At 43.8% G+C, this 19,596-nt stretch overlaps 1 protein-coding gene across 3 annotated transcripts in view; it reads right to left on the reverse strand.

Annotated features, from left to right (window-relative positions):
• Nucleotides 1–3,058, reverse strand: part of MSRA (methionine sulfoxide reductase A) — a 275,643-nt gene extending 272,585 nt beyond the window's left edge. The window contains exons 1-2 of one of the 3 annotated variants that reach the window (XM_080587436.1): nt 412–3,058; nt 4–92 (exon numbers count right to left, since the gene is read on the reverse strand). In XM_080587436.1, the coding sequence (XP_080443562.1) occupies nt 4–79 (76 nt within the window). In that variant the 5' untranslated portion in view covers nt 80–92; nt 412–3,058. Of the gene's footprint in view, nt 1–3; nt 231–411 lie in introns of those variants that run through there. The other 2 variants (XM_080587437.1, XM_080587435.1) reach the window with 2 other exon arrangements.
• Between the last annotated feature and the right edge of the window lie 16,538 nt (nt 3,059–19,596).

Genomic DNA, 19,596 nt, shown 5'->3' on the forward strand with positions numbered 1-19,596 from the left:
TACCTGCCACCGGGACGCGCTGGCTCCTGCCGGGGAGCGCTTCTCCCTCGAGGGGCAGCCGGGAGGCCGATTCGCCCATCCTGAAGGTGGAGCTGCGGAGGAGGAAGAGGAAGAAGAGGGGGCGTCGCGGCGCCGTTGGCATCGCCCCTGAGGGGAGTCGTGGGGGGGGGGGGGGGTAATGGCGGCGGGGCGGGGAGCGGGAGCGGCGCGCGGGGCGTTGGGACCGGCGGGAGGAGGAGGAGGAGGAGGAAGAAGAAAATGGCGGGCGTGAGGCGGCGAGGTGAGAGGATCGCCCCCTGCCGAGCCGCCGAGGGCACCGTGCCCTGAGGGGCTGCCTCCCGCCCGGCCTTGGTGTGCTGCGAGGTCTGGGAGGGCGCCCTGAGGGGGGCAGCCCCCTCTCCTTTCACTCACGGGTGTCCCTTGGGTGCTCCGAAGGGTGCTGGCGGCGCTGAGGCCGCCCTGGCTTGCTGCGCTCTGGAGGCGTGTGCTGTGTGGGCTCGACCCCACGTTAGCTCTGCCCGCTGCACTTTGGCCCTGGCCTTTTGCTCAGAGCACCATAAAACACCCGTGTGATGTGCTGTTTGCTCTCTCTGTGCACTTAATACACGGTGGTTTTGAAAGCGGGCTGCTTCAGGGGCGATTTTGGTATGCCTGTTCCTCTTGGGGTATGCCTACGCACCACAACCACCCTCTGGGTTTTTGGCTGTGCCCCCAGTTGGGCCAGGGGGGAGAGAAGTGTGCAGACATACTCGGGAAAATGTGCTACACAGATTCCTCATGCAGTAATACAACCTAATCCAGTAATCTCTTTTTTTTTTTCCAGAGTTTATGGCTATGTGTAGCAGTCACTTCTGTTATGTTTAGCCATCACACTGCCTCATGTCAATCATGCAGAGTTTTGATTTTTTTTATATGTATGAAGAAGATGCTGTAAGTAATGCATCTCCAGATACCAGTGTCTCTATGTATGTTTGCAATAAAAATAAAGAAACAAAAAGTGAACGGAGTATAAGTACTTGTAGAAAAAAGCCACCACATTTTGGGGAGTGATACACACACTGCATATTGAAGATAAGCCATCAACCAGTATGGGTTTTTAACACAGAAGACATACAGAAGCTAGAACAATGGTGTTTTCTTTTTCAGACAATAGAAGCTCAATCTATTTGTGAAGTCATGGTCAATAGAAGGGAAGTTCTTAGAAAAACTGTAGAATGCAAAGAAGGCATGTGAACTAGACGTGAGTCTTGCACTGTGATTTCAGAGCAAGGGAAAAGATAATGCACAGATAGGACGCAAAGGTTATAGAAAGGAAACAAGGAATTCAATACAAAATTCATCTGGAGGGGCCTGAAAAAGTTGGATTGTTGGCTGAATAGGAGAAAATGTGTTGAAATGACAGATCAATGCCTAGTCTATGAGAGGAAGGCCAGATAATTCTCTCAGAAATACTCTATGACAAAGGAATGCAGTTCTATTCAGCTCCTAATCAAACTGGAATTTGCAAGGATATACTCTTGAGAGACAATTTATTCAGATTTATAAAGGAATTGTGTGTTTACAGCAATATTAAGAATTCCCAGATGCTCACAAAAGAATCTGGAGAAGCAGGAAATCCATGTTGTAGGAGCCAGGCTTCCCGTAAAATGAAAAGCTCACATGGGAACCTAAGAGACGAGCTGTCCTCTCTGTCTTCAGGTTTACCATTGTTCCTCTACATGAAAGGCAAACAACATCATCTGAGCACAAGTAGTCCCACGATTACAGTCCATTTTTTCTGTATATATATATAAGGAGAGGTAGATACAGTTAGATCAATGAGAAACAAGACCAGAGAGGCCCTCAAGTGACTTTTAAAAAATCTGCAATAACCAGAAGAAAACCGGTTAAATAAAGGAGTGAATATAGAGATGCATACAGCATATAACTGATATTTTGAATATACAAGTTACTAAAAAGTGGAAATGCTCAATAATAAAGTGTGGATTTCATTTGAAACATATTCACCTCATTACTGTTTTCTCATTTATATCATCCATGCTGACGATTTCCAACTCTTGCTTCCTTCATAAGAAGCCTCTAGCGATGATGACATCCACTGTTTTTATACAGACTGGTAGTGAAATACTCTTCTTCCACCGTTGTTTCCATTTCTTCGGTTCACCACATATATCTATACTCACTCCTCTACCTGCCAAGAGCATGTTTCTAAAAAATCCAGCAGTTAATGTTACCATGGACAGCAATGCAGTTTTTCCCCTAAGAGTTAATATTTCTACCGGCGAGGCTGAATGTTCAACCCGAATCGTTTACTGAGAGCATTCCTGCTGCCTCTGTGAATGGTTCCATTTTCATTGCCATCTTCTTTGCGTGTACCAAGGTCAATCAGAGGTGAAGGACAGAAAAACAGACTAATGTTTGGGCAATTCGGTCTTGCAGATGAAGTGGTTAAAACGTTTCAGAGCCCTGATGTGCTCTGAAAGGCCAGCAGCTGAAAAGCCAGCATCTCCTCCACTCAGTTCCCAGTGATCTTCCACGCCATGTATGCTGTCCCCATGATTTAAATTGTGTCTTAAATCATAGGTGAGCTTTCTGTTACATTAATTCTTACAGGAAAAATTGCTTTGTCACCCGTTGCATTCAGCTGCCTCATTTGTGAGGCTGACAACAGCAGAGCAGGGCACTAAGAGATTGGCGGTGGGACTCCAAAACAGTGGTTAGAGCAGTGACAGACAGCAGGGCTGTTGATGCATTTCAATTACAGCTATTACAGGCAGGAAGCAGTCTTTCATTCTGTGTTTGTATGGCACTTCACACACTGTGTTCCTGCTTCGTAACTGGATCCTAAGTATTAAATAGTAATAAGCCATGATGCCACTTAACAAAAACTGCTGGTTTACAGAAGTGCTTTGTGCTTCTTCGCTCCGTGGAAACAGAATACTTTTTTAATTCAATAAAAACTACATTTCCTTACCTTTCAGGAAAATGTGGACTATCCTCTTTTCTTGTTCCAGAGGTTAATATCTGTGTGGGAGAGTAAAAATCACACCCTAACTTTTTAAAGTTTTCTTGATAAGGATTTGCCTGTCTGAGCATGCAACAGAAACTGATATATTTGTATTTGTGATGTCGTGTGCTTCGCATTTAAACATAGGCTTTATATATGCCAACACACAGATTGAATCAAAAAGTGTTGGATAACAGAAAAAAGCCTGGGTTAAGGTATCTACGTGGTGCTTGGATTCCCATCTAATAATCACAGTATTTCCAGCACAGCAATTTCACAGCATATGTGGATAACCTTCAAGAAACCAGTGTGAAAAAGGAAAAGGATTTGAGTGAGAGAACAGCAAGAAAAGGGACGTGGGCTTACCTGTGTCCTTTCAGGCAGGGCTCTACACAGATTCCTAGTCATACAGTTTTAGGAACTTAAGCGAAATACATTTTTTTTTTTCCAGAACTTGACATTTACGGTACATAGTGTGGAGAACAGTCAGACTTGCTCTGATAATCGCCAGCCTTGAGCAGAGGGGATTTAAGCAGCTTGTTCTTGTTTCTCTCCTGTACAAACTGGGGGTGGAGGCCCGCAGGCTTGGCGTGAGAGGTTGCTGCTCTGAAACAGGGAAACGCTGGACTCTGATAGATGCCCTTTAACACAACACATCGTCCTTTCATTTGGGGTTGGATTTGCTAGCCCTTGTGGTTTTGCATTGATTTGTTTTTCCAGTGTAACAAGATTTGCCGTGTCTTGAAACTAATACGAAGTCAGGTTTGTGTTGCAGGGTGCATCTGCTGGAAAGCAACCTTTATTTTCCCCTTTTTGATTTAAGATACACAGCAATAGAAGATTCTCCACAGGCCTTGGTGGGTTGTTCAGTGCTTAATTACTGTGAAAAATATGCACCTTATTTTTAGCTTAGCTTCAGCTCCCATTAAATCCCAGCATATCTTTCCTAGAACGTAGAGATTTTCTTCTATCCAGCTTTTCTTGCTTTTCTTCTTCACACTTAGTGTTACAGACTGGTCATCCCTCAAGACAGATAAACGGGACTGTTGGAGTTCATCACAGTGAAGTGTGTTTTCTAATTCTGTAAGTATTGTCATTGCCCTTCTCTGAATCTCTCCGGGTTTTCAGCTGACGTGTTTTCTGATCCTTCTTTTTTTTTTTTTAACTGCCCAGTTTGGTGAAGATACGAGTAATTAGTAGAGAATTCTGGTACGGGTCACAGCGAAGCAAGTACAGGTGTAATAGGGTTTCCTGATTCCTGCTTGGTTTTGCATTCGTATATTCCAGGGCAGTATTAGACCTTTCAGCCTCCGAGGTTCACCGCTGTGATTCCCAAGGGCTCTTCAGGAATTTATTACCAATGTATAGAAATACATAGATTATGGCAAATATATAGAAAATGGTATTCGGTGCCTCGTCATTGGCACCATTTAAACTACTGGTATAGACTTGCACCAATCCCCAATCTTCGTCGCTACCACTTCTGCAGTTTTGGGGCCAGCTGCTGGCAGCTGGAAATTGCTGTCCATGTTCTTCACCGTAATTGATACAAATGTCAAATCACGGAGCTCAGAACTGATGCCTACATGACAGCGCTGTAAACACACCAACCCTGCCATGATTGCTTCTTTGCAATCACATTTTGTGGCCAGTCAGGTAACGATCTCTGCAAACAGCACGTATTTTCATCAGAACAATCCTGCTGCTCCCCCAATTTTAGCAAAAAGACACGAACTGCTTCTCAGGAGATTTTATAATCAAGGGAACTGGAGACTTTAAGTGCCCCAATTCTTTCTGGAAACAACAGACCTGAATTCCTGTATCAACAGCTGTATCTGTTACCCCAGAAGGACAGCCAAGACGGTAATACAGTAAAGCAATCTACATGAGACGGTTTCTAGAGAGAGGAGAGAAGATTAATCAGTCATTCATCCGCCTTCCATTTGGGATCTAGATGAGCATTTAGATACAGATTAAGCTACATAAATTACGCTAAAAATGGAACTGACGTAGAAGAGCCATCAGCACTGTACCTCGGAATAATGCGGTGATTTGGGATTTACAGAGGAATGTCAAAAACAATGGGCAATTTAATGGAACAGAGTACCATACATGCCAGGGAGGAGGTGAAAATGCAAGACACAAGCAGCCTCTTTATACAGGTTGTTCTTTATGTTTTCCAAATACAGAAAAAAAGAGCTAATGCAACAAGCCAGCTACCTGCAAGTCTTCTTATCAGCATGCGTAAACCTTGGTTCTCTTTATTTCACTGGAGCTTCAGGATGCATCTACAGGTGGTACCCACATGGTGACACAAGCCAAGGTGACGCCTACACATGCGTTTTGGGGTTTGTCCATCAGTGTTTCTGCGTGAAATGGGTTTTGAGCTCTCAAAATACTCACTGGAGAGCTGGTCAGTGCAGGGCTTGGTGCGGCTGCCTGCACACGGGTGCACAATGCCACTCACAGTGCCCTGGGGTGCACCACCTGCGCTTCAGGTGCTTCCCCAGCCTGGCACTGGTCTCATCAACATCCTATATCTTATCTCTAAGCTCCACGCGTATATCTCAGATGCTGCGGAGCATTTCAAAGGGCTCTCGGCACCTGTGTGGGAGCGGCTGGATTAAGTCTTACCAACAGCAGCGTGTGGAGAGCAGTTTTGTTGAGAAATCATCACCAGTTTATGAGCTCTTTCACTCCAGTGACCATCAAACAGAAAACCCTTGCTCGTCTTTGGAGTTCAGATCCCCTGTGCATATGCAGACACCTAAAACATCTCTGGATCCTGACCCAGATCCTCCTGATCCCGATCCTACCCAGACACAAAGAGTCAAAGGCTTTAGCTGTCACACAGCTTTGCTCAGGGTTGGCTCTCACCACCGAGCTCATGTCCTGCGGTGAAGCAACCACCTGCCAGCACTGAATTAACACTTTGCAGCCAGGTAGCTGGTGGCCCAAGAGTGAGCAGCTGGCCAGTTTGCAGATACTTCCTTCAATGGTGTGGCTTCTCTCAGCTCCATAAACGTACTGGGCTTAAATGAAGTTACCAGCAGCTGAGGCTCAGCCCTGGGGTTTTTAAATCACGATTTCCAGCTGTGGTACAAAATACTCTGTAGGTCAGTTCCAATTTCTGGTCTGAGAGGACAAATTACTGGGTACATTCGGTGGCCTGTGCTGCACAAATCAGTTTAGATTGTTGTTAGCATCTTTCCCTACTTAAAATCTGAAAATTCAACACGGATTTCACTAGAAACCACCATGACGCAGCCCTTCCCTTGGTAAAACTTTAGTAGAGGATTTCTCAATAAATATCCTCTGTACGGTTCACTTTGGGATTTTTGTGTTTTTATCTCCCTGAATGCTCGTTTTGCAGGATGGGCTTTATGGATAGAAATAAATTGCTGCTGCAGGCGGGGCAGAAACACATAGTTTGGGTGCGACTGATATCACCCAACTTTAGCTGTGGCATCCCATCCAAGCTGGGCATCTAGATATTAGATTAATTAGATTCATCTCGTCTTAAAATAGAGCAGATAGGCTGGCGTGTTCTGCAGAGAGGTTTGCTTCATTCAACCCACAGCAGAAGGTGCCCTCGTGAGTAGCTTAGAATAGAAAGCTTGATTTTTTGATAACTGAAATGAGGCAAGTTTATCCTCCTTTATTTACCTAGGAAAAGCTGCAGGATTTTAGAGCAAATTTCAACCCCATAAAAACTTTACTTGTATTAGACGCTGATTAGCAATTCCAAAATAAATTGCCTCATTTAGCACACTATCCTTCATATTCCCCATCACAACTAGTATCTTGCATTCCCCACTCCAGCTTTTCCTTGTTGATCTCAGTCCTCCAGGTCTTTCTATTTCCTCCCTCCTAAGGCCTTTTTAATTCCCGAACCCCAAATTAGTATTTGCTAAAGTAGTTGTCTTTTCTATGTTCTTCCAAGTCATTGAAAGTCTTAATTCCATTCACAGAAATCCATACAAGTGGCTAAAGTATATTAAGGACTTTTACTTATTTAAATTGCCGATAGTGAAAAAAATAAGCAATGCCAACGTGGAAGCTGTCCTTATACTTTAGGGTAACATTGTGCTAAGGCAGCTGCTCTGCTAGAGCTACTGATAGGATCTGTCTTGCAAATGCAGACAAATGGTGTATAACTAGATTTCCGTTATAATCTTCCGTAACAAGGAAGGCTCACTTAAATTCTGCAGATAACATAGAATATCTTCAAAATCTGTAAAAACATCACTTCTCTAACCAATAAAGCAAGGATATTTTTTCCTATCAGGCTGGCTTGTAATAGATTAGATAGTGGAAAAAGTATTGCATGTCAACTGACGTGCGTGTTTGGCAGCCTGTGTTGCTTATATGCGTAGATATGTACTTGGTCTAAATATTGGGGCTTTGTGGTTCTGTTTTCACCTGATATTAAAGCTCCGCAGTAAAATAAAATAAAATAAAATAAAATAAAATAAAATAAAATAAAATAAAATAAAATAAAATAAAATAAAATAAAATAAAATAAAATAAAATAAAATAAATACAACAAAACAAACAAACAAACAAAAGCTAATGGAATCGATTACAGCTTTTTGCGTGGAAAATTCTGCCAGTGGAAGGTTAAAGCTTCTGCATCGATCACATTCACGAGATGTGGTTCCTTAGAAATGCTTGGAGGCCTCTGCAACGTCAACACGGGCTGATGATGTTTTCTAAATGCATTGCACAGTGTCTAGTAGATTCCTTGGCTTTGTCAGCCGGTGCTGGTTTGTATGCAGTGGCACTGATGACTTTATAAAAACAAATGACAGAGTTGTTTACGCTGCCTTTACTAAAGGAAATAATCACATTTAACAGCGCTGGTTCCCCATACAGGGCTTTAAAAAAGGGCTCTCCTGCTATACGCTGTAATAAGCTTTTTATAAATGTGCTCATGTGGTGCTCAGTACAGCCTGCTGTGCTGATGCTATAAAACTGAAAGGGAGCTTCATAAGCTCTAAGTGCTATCGTGTATTACCATACAGCAGCGCTCCCCCTTATTAATGAAGTTTGTAAGAAAATACCCAGGCGAAGATTAAAAATACATGGATGGTGCTATCCGCGGTGCTATAACCGACGTTGTCGGGGCTGCCTGTTTATTTGCTTACCCTGCGTGAGCCTGTTTGAAGGAGTGCGGTGAAGATGAGAGAAGAGATGAGCATCCCCGGGGGACCCTTTTTGGCTGCCCAGCCGTGCAGGGATGCTGGCCCAGGGCTGCTGCTGCCCCCCGGAGCCCCCTGGTGGGCTCCTGCCCCCACTGCAGCCGCCGGGTGGCCGCAGCGACAGGCGAGCCGGTTCCTCATCCCGGCTTGTGGAAGTAAAACCAAGCTGGGGTTTCGTGAAGGGCGATGAGAAATTGTCGGGGCTTTGCCCGCAGATGTCTTCTTTTGCCCCGGCATCCAGCGAGAGCAGTGGGTGTTGGATTGCATTGCAGGGAGCGCCCGTGGGAAGGGAGCTGCAGCCCGGCGAAAGCACCCAGGTGCTGATGTAAACGGAAAGGTTGCATATCCGAGATCGTTTCGTTGGGGAAATCGTCATAAAATGGACAGAGACACCCCTGAAACGATTGGTTTTAAATAAAAATAGCAGAACGTTTTCTGTCAGCACCAGCATCCTTGAGAGAAAATGAATACCATGTAGTATTTTATTTGGAAGTAAATAAATTAACAGCATATTTAAAAAATATCTGACCACCTATTAAATTATCTATCATCCTTATCATACATCCTTATCATGCTTTATTTAATTCCATTCTTTATTGGGGTTGCCGTGCAGTAGATTGCTATGCAGTGTGTACAGGAAGGCACAGGTTCAGATCTCCAAAGCCACTTAGGCATTGGAATTCTGTCGGATCTCAAGATATTTAGGTCCTAGGGCAATCAGTGGGACCTAGTCACTTCTTTTGCCCCGAGGAACTCATATTCTAAACGCGAGCGAATATCTCACAGCCATAATGAGCCCCATGCAGGAGCCATTTTTCGGATGTAGATGGGGTAGAATTGCTAGACGAGTTTAGGCACAGTGTCATGAAGAGGATTAAAGTACAGTTCATTCACAGAAGAGTGTTTCAACAATCATATGGTGTAAGGCATCAAAAGAAGTGTAGCAGCCTTGCAAGTGAACAGAAGAGTATTATTATATCGTCTATTATGAGCCCAGATTATGGAGACAAGTAGAACAAAGTGGAAAAAAAAAAAAAAAAAAAAAAGGAATACTCCTTAGGTAGTCAACAGCAATATTTTTTAATGGAGACACTGTATAGAGTATAACTTACAGCCAACGCTCATGGATTAAACTAAGGTTATGCCTTTCAGCAGCAACGCTCTCGGACGATGAAGGGTCTTACAGCTGGAGACATTAAAAATTCAACATTTGTCATATCTCAGTAATTGCAGTCCCTTGGTATCTTCTATTCTGAGTGTGGGAGGTTATAAATATTGTTGATGACTCAGCAGTTGCTTTAGACTTCTGGGCCTTTACGAGGCATTTTGCACCGCTTATTCATGTTGTCGCTGTCAGCGTGAACCTTCACCCTAAGTGAAGGAGATTTACAATGAAGTCTGGGGGACTTTTGCCTTTGGTTCAGTTAATGCCAGTCTGGACCTTTTTTTATTTAAAGTGGAATTTTAAAATTGCTTTCCCTTTTCCTTAAAAAATGGAAAACAAGTAACAAAATGATACATTTTTAACCTGTATTTGGGAAGGACATGTTCCTTCAAGTATTTTCCAGGATAGCTGGAGGGATACAAAAATCCTTCTTTGGGGATGAGCAGTTCTGGCACAAATACCAAGAGACGACACTTCCATCCTTAAAATAAGCCCCCCGACATAAGTGATAATTTAATATACATCACGCCATCTGCTTTCAGAAATGTGCAAGCTGCTCCCAGAGAAGTCAACGGGAAATGCATTTTCCCTATTATTTTAAACATTCCGAGCTCTAACTTGATGTCACAAAAGCATGCAATAGTCATCTTTCCCCAAAGTAAATTACATTTATTAGATAGAAAGATAACCGGTGCAAAACCCACCACTTCTCCTCCCTCTGCCCTGCACAACCTGCCAGACGAGACCACAGACGTTGCAGAGTGCTCCGTTAGTTAACAGGGCAGATGGGGAAGGGAGGAGGTTTCGGGGCCACAAGGCCCAGAGGCCCTGGCAGCAGCTTTTCCTTTTACCCGCCGTGAGCTTCCACCTTGAACACTTTTATTAATCTTGACTTCACCTACAGAAACACGAGAGATGTGCCAACACATGCAAGCAGCGTTTGAGGACAGAGAAAGGACTGAGCTCGCTGTTTCCCCTAAGTAACAACCTAAAGAAAATGCTAGGCCAGGCCAAGCCTCGCATTGCTCCAGCCTTGGAGAGGCAGGAGAGGCCAAACTCCACTCTTTTTGATGATCCCATTAGCAAACACTTGTAGGAAAAAAACTGAGGAGGGAGGAATGTGCCCGGCCACTTCTCCAGGCCCTCCTGGCTTTTGGTGAACCCAGCTCAGGCATTTCCTCAGATGCCAGCTTGTTCTTGAACCCTGAAATGATAATTGTGCTCATGTCCTTACAACACTTGTCAGTCTGCAGACATCTCTCCCTCCTTCTCCAGGCTCCACCAGCCATTTCAGTCAAATTCACCTCTTCTCGTGTCGGTGTGGTCCCATAGCCTCCAGCATCCTTACTGCTTTTATTGACACTTTTTACTTTTTGACAATGTATTGACAGATTTTTTGAGGTGTGGGGTCACCACAGGTGCAAAGCAATCCTGGAATTATGAGTGGGTTTGGAGCAAAAGGACCTTTGAAGGTCTCTGCTCAAATCCCATGCTCAAAGTAGGACCAGTTTTGCCCAGCTTGCTCGTAGCCTTTGTTCACCTGTCTTTTTGATATCTCCAAGGATGGCAATTCCGCTGCCTCTCTGGTTCAGTGTCCTGATATTTGACCACCCCATAGGGAAGATATTTTTCCATGTATCTAACCAGAACCTCCTTCGCTGCAGCTTGCGTGCACTTCAAGCTCATCCTTTCTCTGTGCACCTCCAAGAACAGTTTGGCTCCATCTTCTGAGCATTTTCCATTAAGATAGTTGAAAGTGGCAATAAAATCTCCACTCAGTCTCTTCTTCTTAATGCTGAACAGACCCAATTCCTTCACCTTTTCCAAATATTTCACCCGCTTCACTTCTCTAGACATATTGATGACACCAATGGACTCTCTCCAGTTTGCCAGCATATTTCTTGTATTTCTTGGGGAGACTAAAATGTGGACACAGTTCCCCAGATGTGATCTTACACATGTGAAATGATGGGCTTGTTTTTATTCTTTTTACAGTTCCTGACATTTCCTAACATTTAATTCATCATTTGCAGGAGGAAATAATTTTTTATCTTTTTATTTCCAACTAGGCAGTAGTTTTCTGGCATTTTCATGGCCCTATCTGCCCTAGCTGTAAGACCACATCTCCGCTGACAACGCCTCACTCAGCACCAGCACTTGTCAGAGATTCAGAGCTGCATTTCCCCATGCACTTTAATTTGCCATGACAGGCGCTGAATTCCAGCTGCCATTTTATTGCCTGCCCTCTCAGTGTTTTGAGGTTTCTGCAACTGGTTTTCATTTGCACATCCTCAAATAATCCCACAGCACCAGCAAATAACCCGGCATCATCAGACGTGCTCTGCAGTCCACGTCTCAGCACTAGGATACTGTTAACAGTCCCTGTCTTGCTCTTTGCTGCTCATTCTTTCATCAGTGAAAAGATAGCTCCTATAGCCTCTCATGCCCATGGCTCCTTGCTTTTCTCAGCAGTCTTTGGACTTTTGAAGGCCACATAGACAACACCAACCAGATTGACATGATTGGTGCTAGCAACAAGTGCTAGTGGTTTTGTTAAGCAAGATTCCAACCTGCAAAAGTCATGTAGATTCTTCCCCATGTTCATGCACTCACTGTTTCTATTTATTAGCAATTTTCTTTATGAAGGGATTAAAATTATGTTTTTTTTTCCTCAAATACTTTAAAAAAATAAAAAGCCTGGTGTCACATTTCCATTCAAACGGAGTGCCCAAGGTCCTGGCTACCCCTCTCTGGGTGTCCCTGCTTGTGCAGCGGTTGGACCAGGTGTACCAAGAGATCCCTTCCCTTCTGTGATTCTGTGAAATGTCACGGTAAGCAGAAGTCCAACGCCATACTTGCCAGCCTGGTAGTTTCATATTCAGGTTCATTCAGTGTTCTTCCATGCATGCGCTGCAGCCTGCAGTTCTGAAGTTATTCATCTTACACCCTGGTCCTCTGCTGGCCCTTCATACTGCCTGGCAGCTTCCTAATCTGGTCATGTCTGGAAAGGGATTGATAATTTGTTCACGCTCTTAGAAATTTGTTCTTCAAATCTTTTTAGCCTACCTTTTTAATAGAATGTGTGTTCTCTATTTTTGCCTTGTTTGAACATGAAGTCTTCTTACTTGTAATAGCCTCCTTCGCTCTGATCCTTAATTACAGTAGCTTTCTTCTGGTCTTTTTAAAGTCTTTTTTTATACACACCATGTATTTTCTCTGAGCCTTCAATATGGTGTCTTTAAACAATATCTGTGCTGCTTGCAAACATTTCACCCATTCGTGGCTCCTACTAATTTCCTTTCAACAAGTTGCCTCATTTTTTGTAGGGCCACTTGTTAAATCCAAGACTGTGCTGGGGATATTTTTGGCTTTCTTGTTCCTACAACAATACTGAATATCAGTGTAATACACCTTCTTATAAAAAGCAGCTCTTTGATAGCACTATAGCAAACCCGGGCTGCACAAGGAGTTCTTTTTCCCCTGATTACATGTCTCCACGAAGTAGTTGTTCACAGATGACTAAAAATTTAGCCTCAGGCATTGTGTTTTGCTGTTATATTTACCTAGTGTATGTGATGTTTCCTCTTCATATTGCATCTTGTACTCCCACAGTGTCTCTGTTCTCCTTTAGAACATCTTGGATGTTGTCCCTACCTTGGTCAAGGAACTGAGGAACAACTGTTACAGTCTCCTCTTGGGGTGGAATTTCATTTTTTTTGTCACCAGTGTTACTGGTTGATACAGCTAACTTACTTATCTGATGTGACTTAAGTTTTCTTTACTGTGGCATGATTCCTCCAGGAATGCAAATTACTCCTGCGCAATTTGTAGTTTGCTCTGATAGTGTCCTGATTATCTTCTCCCCAGTAATTTGCTATGATGCCTATTATGTTCATATCTGCACTCAACAGCAGATTGCCCAGTTCAGCTATCTTGTCTTTTATACTGGCTGTATTGATATGAGAAGCACGTCAGCGTATGCCCCGAATGCCTGTTTTATGTACCCACTGGATCTGAATTACCCAAGGAGACCTTCACTGCTTCCTCTTCTAGCTTTCTCACCTTCAGTCTTATCCATCTCTCCAGAATACACAGTTCTTGGCCAGAATACACAATTCTCCAGTTTCCAGACTAAAAGCACCCTTTACATTCATACTGGGCCACTGTACAACCAAAAAGGACAAGCTGAAGTTCAAGAGAGCAACTTCACGGCTGGCAGCTTCATACCGTCTCATGGCAAGAAAAGGACACAGCCTTGGGGGTGGGAGTTCCTGCTTCTGATGCTGTTTATGAAATTCATTTAAGGACACCTAAAATCAAGAGGCACAAGACTCCCCTCCCATCTGACAGCACCCGGCTTTTAGAGGCCTGCCTTCTCCAGTGATACCCCGATAGCTACACCTGCACATATTTCTCTGTCATGCCCCATAGGCCTGGTCTGCCCGTCATCCAGACCTTTCCTGTGGAAAAGGGGCCTTAAGCCATGTCTCTCTCTTCCAGAGCAGTGAGGTTTCATACAACGCTGCAGGCCTTTCCCATACCCTCGTGATGTGCAGACTGGAAGCTTCCTCACACGTAGATGTGTTGTTTTGTCTAACCACTAAGGAAAGGCACCCCCTGAAAGCACAAGGAGAAAAGGAGGGATTTCTGCCTTTCTTTAATACTTGAGGGGGTAGAGAGGTCAACCAGCTTAGGGTAGGCCGCGTTTTCTGGGGACTTCAGATTGCAGCTGGGCCTTGAAACCTGCTCCCAAACAGAGCCCACCAGGAAAACTCAGAGTAGCTTTTTTTTTTTTTTTCCCCATTCCTTGTGAGGTTCAAAGAAGCTGTTGAGCAGATCAGCCCTGTGAAAGACATATTTAATCACAAATTTAATCATTTACCAAAGCTGCCCCTCCTTCTCTGGCTGTTCCTTCCCACAGAAGCATCATTCCTCTCTTTCTGCCACCCCAAACATTTGGGTGGCCACAGGTTGAGCCAGACCACAAAGCTGAACCAGAATAAAATAAACCCTGTGAAAATATATACTTAATTGTTAGTTTTAACACAGATCTGGGCCTCATCCTGGCTCACCACATGGCCACATAAAGCAGGTGCTGACCACAGAGAAGCAGCAGCTAGAAGGTAAAAATATGGAGTCTGGGAAAGAGCTAGCAGAGATATTTTTTCAGCAGTTCTTCATTAAACAGAAACTATTGCCTGTCATCCCTCTGCTTCTTCTAAAAGCTGATGTACAGATGGCTGCACTACTCAAATTGCCAGCTGAGGTTCCTTGAAGATTAGACAGCCCCTTGGTTGGATGAGCAGGGCTGCTCAAGGGCCATAATTTCCTAACGGGCACCTTGCTCATGTTTCAGAGGGTAAAATCTTTCCTCAGTCCCTCTCCTAACAGACGTTGGAGATGATTGCCACCAAAACCCGGTGGCCTTGTCAATCTGGACGTTCTTGACCAGCGTAAGGCTCTGCTGGGGCCTGAGCATCATTTTCTCCCTCCCACGAGAGTGGAGCTGCTGACTTGGAAATAGAGTGGGAAAACATTGGGATGCGGGGAGCTGTGCGTGCTCCTACAGGTGTGCTAATGAGAGACAGCGCTCTGCTCATCACCAGCCTGAGACCTGGGAGAATATTAGTGAAAATGCCAATTTGCATGTCTTGGGGTTAATTGAGGAAATCTCCGATGGAAAATCTTGCTGTCACTTCTGAAGCCTGTTCAGAATATAAATTGTGTGTCTCCATGGGATATTGTGAAAGCTTTTCGACTTCCTCACAATCTTGTAGAAACAAGGTTGTCAGCTCCCAGAGCTCACACAGAAGGACGTTTTCCCCAAAATTCGTAGTCAGTTTCTATCTGTGTTGATGTTAATCTGGGATTTATAAACTAAACATGGAGAACATGTGAGATCCTTATCAAAAAAAAAAAAGGGGGGGGGGGAGGAGGCATGAGTATTTCTTACTACCTAGACCACTTTTCCAAAGGAAAAGAGCCATTTCTACCTGAGGAAAAACAAAAACAAAGAGAAAAATGAAACAACAACAACAACAACAAAACACTTATTTTCAAGTGGGACATCTCTTTTACTCTATGCCAAGTATCTTTGGATACAAATACTTAGTGTTTTTTTTTTTTATGTCTTCTATTAAGCTGCAATGTTGCCTGACAATATGCAGTTGTCTCAATGAGAAACTCAGGAAAGTGCATAAGGAAGGAAATGGTTAATTCATCGAATGCTGACGTTGAGTCAATGCAGATTTCTGTTATCCCAGAATCGCAATGTGTTTTTTCATCACCTGATCTTCCAGGGGGGCTTTTTTTGCTTTTACAACTGTTTTATTATATGCCACTATAGGATTACCACCAATGGTGCAACTCACGACCAGAAATCCAGATTATTTCTGTGTTTAATTGCAAATGCTGTGTGATTCTCTGATCTTCCTATCAGCCTTTAGAAGATCTTATAGATGTCTTTCTCCACATTATGTCTGTATAATTAACCGTTCTTGTTGAAACACCTACTTTTTGAGGAGTTTATACAGAACACTAGGGAGAGGCATTGGTTTGATGCTGATTTTAAATGAATTATTACTTGGTTTTCAAAGTTATCTCTTAGTAATTTTGACATTCGGTCTTTTTTTAAACCTGCATGTCCAAAATGATAAAAAACTTAATTAGAAAAAGCAGAAAAAGAGAGCAAGAAGACCAAATTTTGCTTTCCGTGAGCATTCCATAAAACCAAACTCAATTCCTGATTACTCCATCAGAAAATGAAAGTTTTACCAAATTCCTTCCATTTACACTTTTCCCGTTTTCTCATTTGCGCATTCAGACGTGGCTGCGCGACGCTGCTGATTTCAATGTGTCGCGAAGGGTATAATTAAAAGCAGAATCCTACCTTGATTATCGCTCTGATACGTGCACTTACCAGCAGCCGTAAGATGATGAGCTGCTAAAACCGTACAACCGTGCGGAGTATTACAGGTAATGCGGCATGCCCACATTTTGGGTTCCTCTTTAGGTAGCTCCATAGAGCCAACAGTGATGGGAGAGGATCTTGGGGTGATGCCCCCAAGACGAGCACTGGAGTCGTGCTTCTTGGCATTGCGATGCCTCTCCCATGCTCTTTGGGTGAGACCCAACTCTCTGTGCCTAACACCACATCAATGAAGTGTGGGCAAGCACTAATTATTCTTTCTCTTGCAAAGGCAATTAATAAAATTCATAAAATTCATCCGTGCTGGAGATACAACAATAATATGAGTAACAATACATAGTGCAGTGGTTAACTGCACCACAGTGAGCACAGGTTTCAAGATCTGTTACAAGCTGCTGAGGGAGAAATAAAAGCCTTTTTTTTTTTTTTTTTTTGCTGGCATTAACATCGGAAAAGCAATGCAGGCAGTCACTTTGGAGAAAAATTAGGAACAAAAGAGAACACATGCGGTAAAATGTTACAATACTCAGAGCCAAAAGATCCTACTCATTTCCTGTAGGAGGAAAGTCACCAAGAATTGGAAAGGGGAAAGCCCACATGATTAAAAGCCGAACAAGACTGACTTCTCTCTGACTGACAGTCTGTGCATCAATGCTATTCTGTTTCAAGACACTCACGTTTGCAAGATAGTACAATCAAGCCAAATATAAAGCTGCAGGAAGGCACAATGGCTGGCAGAGAGAACGTCAAAGATTCACTTACTGATGTAAGAAAGAGACAGAAAATTAAATCTCAAGTGGGAAACAAGGTTTTGACCCTGGCTAAAGCTGACCAGAGATACAAGCCCTAAGTATGATGTAGAAAACAGCAGGTCCAAGACTGGAAAAAATAGGGCATTGTAGGTGTATTTGACGTGGGACTTCCATGTGTCTGGCAAGGTGTTGGGTTCCATTTTTTTTGCCTTAGTCACAAGGCGGGTGTGAGCCTAGTGAAACCATGGTGAAGTTGCTGCGTCCTGAAGTTCTTTGCTATATTAGATGGTTTGAATAAAACAGAAGTCCCTATTTACCCCTTTTTATGAAATAACTTTAAAGCTTCAATGATTTTTTTGTGTGTGTGTGAAAATGAGTTTGTGTAGTTCTGTTTACATACACCCATGTAGAAAAATGTATAAATATATTAATGTACTTACATGCATATGTACTTCCATATACAGCCTTATCACAAAAGAGATCTGAAACATATGGCTGGGACATATGCACTCAACTCATTTCCTTGCTGGACCACCACTTTTCTTTGACCACAGACCTGTAACTAAAATTTCTTGGAACACAACTAAATTTTCAAAGGAGGCCTGGCATACGTTTATACCAGGAACCGTGAGCAAGGGTTGTTTCATCCCCTTCTGACAGCAGCGATGGCTTGTACCCCACCAGTGAGGTAGAGCTGGGTTGGGCAACGTCAGCCTCTGCCACCATGTCCATGGCATCATAAAACCACATGTTACAACATATAATTTAGAGGGGCCTTCCCCATTATAGGTTTCACTGTTCTGTACCTACTTCAGGTGCTCAAGACTTTGCTTTCAGGAAAGAAGGGTCCTTCTTTCCAAACACAGCAAGTAAGCGGCATACACCTCTCAGAGCATTCACAGCACTTGGGATGGACAAGCAAGACCTTTGTCACAGGGAGCAGGCTTGTCCCCCATCCTTCCTCTTTGACCCCACTCCAGACTCTTCTTGGGGAGGGGATGCTTCTGCCTCCTTCTGCTGAAGCTGCTGAGATGGGTCTCTAATGGGCCATATGTTCACTGAGCTGCTGGAAGAGACCTGTGACCCGGACCTTGCTCCATAAATTAATCCCCAACTTTCCTCCACACTAACAAACTAAATGAGGCATAGCGAGGGTGAGGGAATGTCTCTTTGCCCTGAGGCCAGGCAGTACGGCGAAGCTCTCAGTCCCAGAACAGGGTGGCCATGTCCACACCACTCACTGGGTTTGTGCTATACGCTCTGCTGTGCGTGGGGATTGTTCAGGTCGATGCTTTTTGGCACAGACCAAAGCTATGCCAGTAGGCATGCTGACAGTTCAGTGCTGCCCTTGCACCCTGGTAGCCCACTGCTACAGGCATGACCTAACCCTCCTCCTTTCAGGGTCAGGCTAAAGGATCGTGTTTTCTCTTCCTCTCACTGGTGCAATTAGTGTTTAATGGCAAGTAAAGGTGGAAAGTTTCTTCTATAACACACCTACACGCCATCCCAGGGTTGAGGCCTGAGAGCATTGCTGGGAGATGGGGGCTCAAAAAACTTCAAAGAAAGGCAGAAAAACATGGTATCAGGCTTGCTGACAGAGAGCCCTAACACCAGAATCAATGAAGGAAGACCAGTCCTCCATGGGTCTGTTTTGTGCTGGTCCTGACTTAGTAAAGTCTTCCTACCAGACTGAACCTTTGAAACAGGATTGATGGAGGAAACCTGAAGTATGGATCATGACAGGTTCGGTGCCTAATAGCATCCCCTGGCATCCCGCTGTTTACTGTGCTGGTGCAGAGGCCCCTTAGGTGCTTGAGAATGCAAATATCACCAACGTGAGCATCTCCAAACATTATCTGCCTCCTGCGTTATACAACAACCTGGCTGGGACTCTGATGAGCCAGATTAAGGAACATCTATCATCTAACACCACCATTAGACCCATAAGATCTACCCAAATACTTATGTCACTCTTGCTTTTAATGTTTCTCTGCCTCATTTAGAGGTCTCTACCTCATTAGGTCAGAGGTTGGACTGGGTGATCTTGGAGGTCTCTTCCAACCTAGACGATTCTGTGATTCTGTGATTTTTCCTGCCTACAGAAGCAGGCTTGCATTTCTCCGTACATCCAGCCAGGTGCCTCCTTCTTCAAGGTGCTGCAAGTGATCACTGGCTTGGGGAGAGACTTTTGCCATCCTGCTCAGCTGGGACAGTTTCTGCATCTTGATACTGGGGGACAGCCAAATATAGGAACCCTGGGGGGACAGATTGTGGCAGAGGGACATTGCACAGGGAAAATCAGGATGTACCATGCAGAAACACCTTTGCACTGAAAATACACCCAGATATCACTCACACACTGGTTTTTGCTTAAAAAGTAAAAAAACATTCATTTTGTTGGAAATCTGACATCATTGTCCAAGTTGGTAATTTATCTGCTTTATGCCCTTTAAATGGTACAAAAAGAGAAGCCGTGTTTACCGCTCTCACTCAAACCAGAGCATTGCAATGTAGCAGGAACACAACCATGGAAAGGAAAATCT

The sequence above is a fragment of the Anser brachyrhynchus genome, assembly GCF_964034855.1.
Source record: "Anser brachyrhynchus genome assembly, chromosome: 3".
Taxonomy (NCBI): Eukaryota; Metazoa; Chordata; class Aves; order Anseriformes; family Anatidae; genus Anser; species Anser brachyrhynchus.